This window comes from Oratosquilla oratoria, chromosome 18 (genome assembly GCF_046742065.1).
Source record: "Oratosquilla oratoria isolate Oo_2021 chromosome 18, ASM4674206v1, whole genome shotgun sequence".
Lineage (NCBI taxonomy): Eukaryota > Metazoa > Arthropoda > Malacostraca > Stomatopoda > Squillidae > Oratosquilla > Oratosquilla oratoria.
The window spans coordinates 61779968-61792467 of NC_134794.1; the positions used below are offsets into that span (position 1 = coordinate 61779968).

At 43.2% G+C, this 12500-nt stretch overlaps 2 protein-coding genes across 27 annotated transcripts in view; both read right to left on the bottom strand.

Annotated features, from left to right (window-relative positions):
• mtd (TLD domain-containing protein mustard) overlaps positions 1-12500 on the bottom strand; it is a 429051-nt gene that overhangs the window by 185129 nt on the left and 231422 nt on the right. The window lies entirely within an intron of this gene.
• Positions 5537-12500, bottom strand: part of LOC143035310 (uncharacterized) — an 87533-nt gene continuing 80569 nt past the window's right edge. For all 6 annotated transcript variants that reach the window (XM_076202241.1, XM_076202239.1, XM_076202238.1 and 3 more), the window contains exon 2: positions 5537-6770. In XM_076202241.1, the coding sequence (XP_076058356.1) occupies positions 5658-5960 (303 nt within the window). In that variant the 5' untranslated portion in view covers positions 5961-6770 and the 3' untranslated portion in view covers positions 5537-5657. The remainder of the gene's footprint in view (positions 6771-12500) is intronic.

A 12500-nucleotide genomic window follows, 5' to 3' on the forward strand; every position in this document is an offset into this window, starting at 1 on the left:
GGGGGGAGGTTAGCATGTATCGAGATGGTCCTGGCATGGCAATAGAATGATTCAGGAGTTTTCGTTCTGATGCTCTGGAATAAACAAACAAACACACACACACATGCACACGCACACACGCATACAAAGAGAGAGAGTGGATGCCACGTACATGAATTTTATATTGTGTATCATGATTAAATAAATACACATGCACCCCTCACACACATACGCACACATACACACTGGCACACGCACACACGCACATACACAGCCACACACACACACGCACACACACACACACGCGCGCGTGCATACACAGTCACACACACACACACACACACACACGCGTGCGCGCGCGCATACACAGTCACACACATAAACACACACACACACACACACACACAAACACACACACACACACACGCACGCACACAATCACACACGCACACACACACACACACGCACACACACATATACTCTTATCCTGTATATTTCAAATGGGTAAATGCACACACATATGCACTCAGATCAAATACATAAACAGACATAAACACAAACACACACACACATACACACGCACACACACACACTCACACACAGATACACACACACATGCTCTTATCCTGTATATTAAAACGGTAAATACACACGCACGTGCACACACACAAACGAACATATGCATCAAACACATATATGAACACAAAAAGACACACATGCATATACATTTCTACACCACATGATGCCTATTCATGTATCCACAAGTTTTAGAGTAGTAAACAAGTCCTTTCCCCGAAAACCCGTCTTTTTTTTGTCTTTTTTCTTTTTGCGAAAGAGAGCCGGCGAGGACGACTCGAGAAATTACTCGAGGTCTCGAGCTCTCGAGGAGGAGGAGGAGGAGAAGGAGGAAGAAGAGGAGAAGGAGGGATAGCAAGAAGAGGAGTAGGGAGAATAGGAGGTTGAAGGAGGAGGAGGAAGACGAAGAGAATGGCAGAGAGGAGGAGGACAAGAAGAGGAGCAGAAGGAGGAGGAGGAGAAAGTGGAGGAGAAAGAGGAAGACAAAGAGAAGGAGGGAGACAAGGGGAGGAGGACAAAAAGGGGGGAGACGAGGGGGAGGATATGGAGGAGGAGAAGAAGGAAGAGGAAGACAAAAGGAAAGAGGAAGACGAGGGGAGAAGTAAAAGGGGGACAAAGAGGGGAGGACAAGGGTGAGGAAGAGGAGGAGGAGGAGAAGGAAGAGGAAGACAAAAGGAAGGAGGGATACGAGGAAAGGAGGAGGAGGAGAAGAAGGAAGAGGAAAACATGAGGAAGGATGGAGACTAGGGTAAGGAGGAGAAGGAGGAGGAGGAGGATATGGAGGAGGAGGAGGAGGAAGAGGAGTAGGAGGAAGAGGAAAACATAAGGAAGGATGGAGATTAGGGTAAGGAGGAGAAGGAGGAGGAGGAGGAGGAGGAGGAGAGGGAGGTGAAGGAGGAGGAGGAGGATTAAGACAGAAGGAAGGAGGGAGACGAGGGGAGGAGTAAAAGGAGGACAAAGAGGGGGAAGACCAGAGGAGGAGGAGGAGGAGAAAGAGGAAGACAAAAGGAAGGAGGGAGACGAGGGGAGGAGTAAAACGAGGACAAAGAGGGGGAAGACCAGAGGAGGAGGAGGAGAAAGAGGAAGACAAAAGGAAGGAGGGATACGAGGAAAGGAGGACGAGAGGGAGGATTAAAAAGAGGACAAAGAAGTGAGGAAAGACGAGGAGGGGGAGGAGGAGGAGGAGGAGGAGGAAGAGGAGGAGAAGGAGGAGGAGGAGGAGACGGAAAAGGAGAACGCAGTTCAGCAGTAAGGAGGTCACCCTCAAAATCCCAAGTTCAGCTCTTTGCGAGAGAGAGAAAGAGAGAGAGAGAGAGAGAGAGAGAGAGAGAGAGAGAGAGAGAGAGAGAGAGAGAGAGAGAGAGAGAGAGAGAGAGAGAGAGAGAGAGCTCTCTTTGTCCACTTAATCTCAGAAGAGAGCAACACCCATTCCTATTAACTTTACGAAGCTCTCCTTCTTTCCCTGCCCCTCTCTCTCTCTCTCTCTTTTTTTTCTCTCACTTTCACTCTCTCGCTCGCTTTCTTTCTAGGGTTACCGAAATTTTGGTGCATTTTTTCTCGAACCACGTTCCGTGTACCACTACCTATGCATGAACCTGCTCCACGCCTAAGTTGCCAGTCCTTCGCAGCCTTCATACATACTCGTACCTCTGGCTTTGCGTACGGGGTCTTAGTTTGATTCTCAAAGCCTGCCGGTGACTGTCACTTGCCCTGAATGCCCTAGCACAAAGGGCAAAGGGGAGGATTTTACACACACACAAACGCACACACACACACACACACACACACACACACACACACACACACACACACACACACACACACACACACACACACACACACACACACACACACACACACACACACACACACACACACACACACACACACACACACACATATATATATATTTATATTATGTGTGTGTGTGCGTGTGTGTGTGTGTGTGTGTGTGTGTGTGTGTGTGTGTGTGTGTGTGTGTGTGTGTGTGTGTGTGTGCGTGCGCGCGTGTGGTGTGTTTGTGCGCGTGTACGCATATGCTCGCACGTAGCGAAGCCCTAAAGAGTTTATCTTTAAAGGTCCTCCTCCTCCTCCTCCTCCTCCTCCTCCTCCTTCTCCTCCTCCCTCCCTCCCTCCCTCCTCGGGGCGTCGCCATCAGCCAGCGATTGGTCCCCTCGTTATGGTTTGGTCCCGTTGTTATTGCATTAACCGACGAGAGACGAACCGCCCCTTCGGACCGCTGGAAAGTGCCCTTTCCTCTTTTATCCACTTCCAGCAGTTTTTGTAAGTTGCCCCCCCTCCCACCCCACCCCACTCCTCCTTCACCCCCCCGGCCTTCGTTCAGTCCTTGACCGCGCTCTGTTATATCCCTATGGCCGGCCACACACATGCAGTTTAAACTGACAGTTACAATTGTTCAGTTATAACTGTCAGTTGAAACTGCATGTGTGTGGGTATCTCAGTATCATTGAGATACCCATACACGTGCAGTTTCAACTGACAGTTATAACTGAACAGTTGTAACTGTCAGTTTAAACTGCACGTGTGTGACCGGCCAATGAATCAGTCAGGTACCGGAAACCTTTGCAAGACTTCATCTTTTCTCTCCATTCTCTACTATCTGTCACCACAACGCTCATCCTTGCTGAATCCTACAAACTCCTACAACTCACCATCTACAGTATCCTTCAAATACCCACACGAGATCCTTTGGCTTCCTCTATCCTCCATCTCCACTCCCAACAACCTGACACCACAATTCTCAACTCTGCTGCATCCTCCAAAGACCCGCGGGAATCTTTGTCCGTTTTCGCTTTCTTCGTCTCCACTCTCTACTCTCTTGCACCACAACCTCAGTCTCTGACGGAGCCTTTCTCAGCTTCCATGTCACTTTATTTTGTTCTTCCGTGTGATCTCACTCCTACCCACAAGAACCCGGACTCTAAAACAAGGGTTGTAGTGTTCTCCTAAATCCCTAGACAAATAAACAAATTTTCTTTACAGAGGGAATAGAAATAAAACAAGTGAAACTACTCACGATGAAAATATATTGTTATAAATGGTTTTATAAAACCCTCTCAGGCACAGCGGTTGTTGTCATGGTTTTGTTTAGGCCAGTGGTCGGTAACCTGCTGCTCTTTCAAGACACTTATGTGTCCCCAGAAGCTTCTTATGAAATAATTATTCTATCAAAACGAACACGTCATATATTGCAAATTTGTAAAACGTTTTAGACAAAATTATATATATATATATATATATATATATATATATATATGTATATATATATATATACATATATATGTACACATGCAATAAAACACTAGGAACGTGTGTTTTATAAATGCAAGATAACCACTTAAGAAGATAAACGGAACAGAGCGCTTTCGTATATTACATCTTCAGTGTAAATTACCATTTACACTGGATGTGATATACGAAAGCGCTCTGCTCCGTTTGTTTATTTTCTTAAATGGTTACCTTGCATATGTACATATATATATCCAACATAGAAAAGATATGTAGTCATCAATTATCATGTTTTGTAGAAATGACTTCCCTAATCTGAACTCATTTTCTTGTATTGCGGCTCTGAGAGAATAACATTCTTCATTGCACTTAAAAAAGGCTCCTCTAGCTATAAGGGTTGCCAACCACTGGTTAAGGCTGCCCCTCACCAGTCTCATGTGAATACACACAAACACATCATCCAGAAAGGGTGATCGTATTCATGCTAATACAAAATCTTCACATTCATTTGTTGAACAGAATATAAATAAAGATTCGACCCTGGCCTCCATTTGGGTAATGCGCACGTACCGTGGGATTTACTGTAAAACAAAACATGTCTGTGACACGTCTTTCTTGTGGATGATATACAGTGGCCCACTGTACAGCTTATGTTGTGGAAAGCGTAATCTTAGGCCGAAGGTAATAGTCAACTGAAGGAAATCTCCTGGCCTCTGCCAAAGTGTATATATATATATATATATATATATATATATATATATATACATATATACATATATACATATATATATATATATATACATATATACATATAGATATATATACATATATATATATATATATATATATATATATATATATATATGCTAATAAGAACACGGGTACGTGTGTTCACTTATGCAAAGTAGACCACTTGGAAAAAAGAAACTAACGAAGCAGAGCGCTTTCGTATATTACATCTTTGTTAAGTATCACAGAATTATTAAAAAGATTTAACGTAAAGGTAGTTTTTAAACATGATAGTACATGATTTAACGTAGAGGTAGTTTTTAAACATGATAGTACAGTAAAACATAAACTCATCAACAATAGTATTGAAATTAAAAAAGGATGCATTTATAAAATTCCTTGCAAAATGTGTAATCAATTTTACATAGGTCAAACTGCCAAACCCTTAAACATTAGAATTGAACAACACAAGAAAAATGTTAGGGATGTCAATCATTCTAGTGGTATATTAAAACATATTGAATTAAATAATCATCCAGTTGATTGGGGTAATGCCCAGGCAATCTATTATACCAACAACATAATAGCAAGAAATTTAATAGAATGCAGTTTGATTCATACCACCAGTAATCAAAATACCAACCTACATAAAGGCTTGTACAAACTTGATAATTTCATTTGTCAAGAAATTAGTAAGATAATATCAGGTAAAATGTAACCCAACGAATTGACCTAATGTCGCCCTATATCATTAGTAGAAACAGTGACCCTGGCGACTGTGACCTGATGTCGCCCCACCATCTTAAGATAATTGACAATGACCTTCCGCTCTCCAGGGGGTAATTGGTCGCTACGCTTATTCAAACTGTCCTTGTTTCTTTGTATCATGTATATATTTTCTATGCATTCCTATCACTATGTACTTGTTGCACTGAAGATGCAATATACGAAAGCGCTCTGCTTCGTCAGTTTCTTTTTTCCAAGTGGTCTACTTTGCATACATATGTATATATATATATATATTTATCTATTTACTTCCATTTTATTTATCTATATACTTTACTATCATCATCATTACGTTTTTCAAAGGATCAATGTTTATTCTTCTACAAAACCTGTCAGCCTCACGTTGACAGAAACTGAGGTTTAGGACTCAAGGTCAGAAGTTGCCTTTTCCCGGTGGGCGTTACCGACGGGGTGGGCGTGCCGCTGACGGTGGGCGTGAGGTGGTAGGGCGAGGAGGAGTAAGTTGGAGTGGGGATGGGGGTTGGCACGGGCGTGACGGAGGGGGAGATAGCTTCCTCGGGTGCCACGCCCGTGAAGCATTCGGGCGTGCAGCAGATGTCCGGCTGAAAGCAGGACATCTGCAGGAGGCGGTACATTAGGAGGAGCACGACGAACATGAGGAAGAGGATCCACACCACCATCCTGGGCCTTGACCTAGGTCGACCTCGACCGGATGACCTGACCTGAAGTCAGTTGACTTGACCCGTCCTACTTCTAGCTCGAAGGTGCCGGTTACATTTACAATGGCGTCACGACTTCCTAGGTGGAGTTCGGTGAGGTCGCCTTCAGGTGAGTCCTGCTGTAGGTGTTACAAGTGGTCTCCCTTAGAGTGGTGCCCCTTGTTAAGGTTATGATCCCTATGGCCCGGCCTGTCGTCTCTACCCGTTTCGAATGGTCTTCGGTCAGTCCTTCTTCAGGAAGTTCCTGGTGCTCTCACTACAGCCAACAGAACTCGTCATGTTGGCGTCGGTAGCGAAGTCCAGCCTGTTGCTCCAACAGCAAGGACTTCTACCACTCTTACTCTCATTGTTCTTCCTTCAGGTCACACTTGACGTCAGCTCACTCTCAACCTACCCTCGAGCGTCGCGTTCCAATTCGGCGGCGAGTTGCCTAACTCTGTTCCTCGGACTTTTGTCGACAGCTTATCAGGAAGTCACTCGAACGGTCTCTTAATATTGTTTATGTAAAATCTTAGTTTATCACTACGTGCACCCGTTGACCCCCAGGTTCTCACAATAACTTGTCCAGCTTACGCACGTTTCTGTACCTCGAGTTCGTGACTCTTAGTTTCGTTGTATGAAATGTTCTCATAGGTAATATATTCTTACAGGTACTTTAGTCCTACAGGCATTGTATTCTTCCAGGTACTGTGCCAGTGTTACTGGCAAGTTAGATGTCAGTAACAATTATCTTTTCATTCAACGTCGAATGTCAATTTTCCACTGGAAACACTGAACAAATTAGGGAAACGATGATTATAACAAGAACAAAAACAAAAGCAACAAAAACAAAAATAATAGCAGCAACAATAATGATCTTGATAAAAACAACAATGATAACAAAAACAATAGCAGCAACAATAATGATCTTGATAAAAACAACAATGATAACAAAACATATAAGTCAACAATGAAAATACAACTAATAGTAAATGTAAACCATGAAGATATACATAATATGGAGAGCAGCATATTAGAATACAAAGGAAATGAAAAACACGGATACGAAGAAAGGGGAGGAGAAAGACGATGATGAGGAGTAAGAGGAGGAGGAGGAGGAGAAGGAGGAGGAGAAGGAGAGGGAGAAGGAGGAGGTGGAGGACGAGGAGGAGGAAGAGGATGACGTGGAAAAGTGTTGCTGGAACAGGGAAACCCTCGCAAGTCTTAGGCCGGCTAATCCGCCATTCGCTTTATTTTCACACACACACACACACACACACACACACACACACACACACACACACACACACACACACACACACACACACACTCTGTCACTACGGCGGTCCGGGTTCGAATCCTGCCCAGGGCTGAAATAATTTCAGTATCGCTGTGCTTCGAGTCGTTACTCCAACTCTCGTGGGAGTTGGGTGTGTGTGTGCGTGTAAGGTCACAGCATTACCCATAGATCGGTCAAACGAGCTCTGAGCTCTCTTCCGGGAGGGAAATAGCTGTCGATCACGAGTCCAACACGTGATCCAAAGACCAATGATGATACACACACACACACACTCACATACACACACACACATAACAGTCCTTTTCTTATTCTCCTCCTCGCCGTTTTCGTTCAAGTATAACCATGTATGTATCCTTTATTCTCAATTATGACCATGTATACATCCTTGATTGTGACTGTCGCTGGGTGATGTTGCTTAGCTGATCTTCCCCCTGATTTGGTATATTATATTATGTTGGTGATAACCAGCGCTTCTATCCAATGTGACGACCCCGACCGAAGGACATGGAGGTTACCGATGGCAAACGAAAGTAAGGACAGTAGAATTTCGAAGTGACCAACACTTTACTATTTTGTACTTAAATTAACCTCCAATCAGAACCGAAAGCTACGTGACTCTGGGCTTTAGGTGAGGAGCCTACACCACGAGGCGCTGATTAGCTGTCAGCTAAAGCCGGGTTCGGTAGGTAATAGTCATTGCTGGGAAGTGATGCGCGGGACTCGAACCTAGCATGAAGCGAATGCGGGAATCAGCCCTCTGATGACGTCGAGGCTGGATTGTAGAGATATTAAAAAAGTCTTGAAGATATTGATGGTATAAGAATCAATACCAATCAATTATGATGGTATAAGAATCGGTACCAGGAACGTGGGGTCAATTTATGGTTGAATTGAGTATCGTAATGAGTGTACTAAGGATATTAATTTACGATATATTAAGACTTCATGTCATTGTAATGTAATGTCACTATCTATACACATATAGGTATATATACATATATATATATATATATACATATATACATATGTCATATACGTCATATATATAATATATGTCATTGTAACATACTGTTATTATAACAGAACTTTCTCTAGAAAAATATTTCATCATCAGAAACTGAACACCTAATACAGAAATATATCAAGAATAGAGAAACAAATAAATGAAAAATAAATAATAAATAAATATATAAAAAACTTCCGACATATCCATTGAAGACGCTTCAGAAAACGTCTGCACCGTTTCTCGAAACTTCTTCTGGACTCTCGTGTCAAAGAAAACGGTCCGGCGAGAAATATCCCCGTGTTTCTGTTTTCAGTCGATCAAGACTCGCGCAGTGATCGATCAGAAATCAATCAGGGGGAGGGGGGTAGAACTGCCATTGAGGAAATAATGATTTCCCATATTGGTTTGTTCTAAGGTTTCGCCTGATACGAATCTCTCTCTCTCTCTCTCTCTCTCTCTCTCTCTCTCTCTCTCTCTCTCTCTCTCTCTCTCTCTCTCTCTCTCTCTCTCTCACGTTTGTCAAACGTGTTTGGCAACCAAATACTCCATTCACACGGTCTAACATCACTTGAAAATCTTGTTTGACAAACCAGGTTTGACAAACTGTTTGACCGCGTGAACGGCCCTTTATTCTCGTTAAGACGGGATGGGGGGGGGGATTATATTCGCCCCATGGGGGGGGGACGGAGACCCTAATCGACCGGATTCCGGTCTTGTCTCGAAACAACCCCCCCGACACTAACCCCCCCAAACCCTAACCCCACCTCCCTAATCCCAAATCCTAAGCCCTCTTAACTCTGAGCCCCAAAATCCTAACCCTTAACCCTAACTCCCATCCCACAATCTTAACCCCCAATCCCAACCTTAACCCCCAACCCTTAACCAAAAGCCCCTAACCCTTAACCTTAACCCCAAACCCTCACCTACAACCCTAACCCCCTACCTCTAACCCCAACCCAAATCTCACAACCCTAACCTCACAACCCTAACCCCTCATAACCTTAACCCCCAACCCCTAACCAAAAGCCCCTAACCCTTAACCTTAACCCCAAACCCTAACCCACAACCCTAACCCCCTACCTCTAACCCCAACCCAAATCTCCCAACCCTAACCTCACAACCCTAACCCCTCGTAACCCTAACCCACTAACCCCTTAACCCTTCAACTCTAACCCCCTCAACTATGTAATGTCCAGTTTTGTCGGAGGTAAAAATAAAACATTAAACGAATTAAATAATAAATAACTAAACAAAGACATAGATAAATAAATACATAAGTAAATTAGACTATAAATGAATAAATATATAAACGTATAAATGAATGAATGATTAAACAATTATATTAACAAATAAATAAACATACAAATAAGTACACCAGTGATGTCATCATAAGTGACGTCACAAAATATTTGATGACGTCAGTAAGTAGCATCTACTGAATAACGTCACGACGTCACGTTCTGTGTGATAATAAAGAAAATAGTGACGTCATCAAGAATAATTTTCATGACGTCACAATAAAGTCTTTTATGTGAGATGCCCACTGTAGGATATCATGAAGTAGCACGTGAGATCACGTGCATGGCCACGTGCATGGCCAACAAGTAGTACGTGAGATCATGTGCATGGCCACTTAATGCCACGTGCATGGCCAACAAGTAGTACGCGAGATCACGTACATGGCCAACAAGTAGCACGTGATATCACGTACATGGCCACATAATGCCACGTGCATGGCCAACAAGTAGCTCGTGAGATCACGTGCATGGCCACGTAATGCCACGTGCATAGCCAACAAGTAGCACGTGAGATCACGTGCATGGCCAACAAGTAGCACGTGATATCACGTACATGGCCACTTAATGCCACGTCACATACTTAAAGAATAGTTGGATACAACCACATACTTAAAGAACAGGTGAACACAATAACATACTTAAACAACAGGTGAACACAATCACATACTTAAAGAACTGTTGAACACAATCACATAAATAAAGAACAGACGAACACAATAACATACTTAAAGAACAGGTAAACACAATCACATACTTAAAGAACATATGAACACAATCACATAATTCAAGAACAGGTGAACTGGTGAACACAATCAGATACTTAAAGAACAGGTGAATTGGTCAACACAATTACATACTTAAAGAACATGTTGACTGGTGAACACAATCACATACTTAAAGAACAGGTGAACACAATCACATACTTAAAGAACAGATGAACACAATTACATACTTAAAGAACTGGTGAAGAAAATCAGATACTTAAGGAACTGGTGAACACAATCACATACTTAAAGAACAAACGAACTGGTGAACACAATGAGATACTTAAAGAACAGGTGAACACGATCAAATACTTAAAGATGAGGTGAATACAATTACATACTTAAAGAACAGATGAACTGGTGAACACAACCACATACTTAAAGAACAGGTGAACACAATCACATACTTAAAAACTGGTAAACTGGTGAACACAATCAGATACTTAAAGAACAGGTGAACTGGTGAACACAATCAAATACTTAAAGAACTGGTGAACACAATCAGATACTTAAAGAACTGGTAAACTGGTGAACACAACCACATACTTAAAGAACAGGTGAACACAACCACATACTTAAAGAACAAGTGAACACAATAACATCCTTAAAGAACAGGTGAACACATAACAAAGAGACACGAAGAACACGGAGGGTGACTGGACTGGGGTCCCGGTCCCTCAAGCTCCCGTTCAAGCTGTGGTTCGACTCTCTGGTAAACTTTTCAGTGTCTATTCTGGTTGTCGGTGGTTGATTTACATCATCTATGTGGGTTAACCCCTTCCCTAGCCGCTGGGTTAAGATCTAAGCTTAGTGAACCTGTTCGGGCACAGTGCTATAGAGTTCAATATGACTGTCATTTAACGATTATATTCATTTAAAGAAAAACATCCATGGAAAATAAATAGATAGAAATAGACAAACGAATAGAGTGATAAATAGGTAAATAATAAAATAAATAGACAAATGAAATTCCTAGTGTGGGCCTTATGGTCTCTTGCAGTCTCCTTCATTCTTATGTTTTTATGTTAACAAAATCTCAAAATAGTATTTCGCTTTGTCTTCCGAATAAACCTTTTGGGGACTGGAGGTGTCTTCCACCTGGATAGAATCGTCAATTTCCGTTTCGCTTCAAAGCAATGACCTTGGAATGATCTAGGAATGACCTTAGAATGACCCTGCAGTGGGTTGGGGGTAAGGGGGGTGAGGGTTGAGGTTTGGGGGGGTGAGGGGTGAGGGGGGGTGGGGTGCGGGGTTGGGAAGAAAATGTCAAGATCCTGAAACTCTCTCCCTCTCTCTCTCTCTCTCTCTCTCTCTCTCTCTCTCTCTCTCTCTCTCTCTCTCTCTCTCTCTCTCTCTCTCTCTCTCTCTCCGGTTCAAACGACTCTGCAATAGTTGCGGAAAATGGGCCCCATTCGGCCTCAAGTTTGGGGGAGGGGGGAGGGGGGGTCCAGCTTAAAACTCAACAGCTGAGTGGCTCTTGTCTTCATGGTCCATTGACCCGTCGACCAATCAGCGACCAGGACCCAACCGGGGGGAAATTGTCCGTACGAAGAAGACATAGGACGAGAATGGGTGGAGGAGGGACGGGGAGGGGGAGGGCGGGTGGTTGGGGGGTTGAGATGGGGGTGGTAATTGAGAAGGATTAGGGGGAATGGATGGAGGAATGGTAGGGTGAAGGGGGGTGAGGGTGAGGAGGAAGAGAGAGATGAAGATAATGACGTGGGTGAACATGAAAAAAAGAGGAGGATGTAGACGAAGAAGAAGAGGAGGGGGTGGAAGGGGAAGAGGAGGTAGAGGAGGAGGAGGAGGAAAAGGAGAGTGGTAAAGAGGAGGGAAGAGAGGACTACCTCATTATTGCAACAAAACGTAAACGAAAGGAAACGCGAGACTACGAAACCCAAATGAACTAAAAGAACGAACGAAAGAAAAAAGAGAAGAGGAAAAAAGAGCCAAAAACACTCAAAACAAACCCACAAATGGCAAAAAATTACCACGAGGTAAAAAGAACGAAGCCAAAAAAAAAAAAAAAAAAAGATGTTTATGACACGAAAAACCTTACTACAAAAGTCCCGCTAGGACATGGCCACCCAATCAAGACCCCAAAGCTTCATCGAGACGAGGAATGGGCCAAACAAGTCAGTCACGCAACCCAGG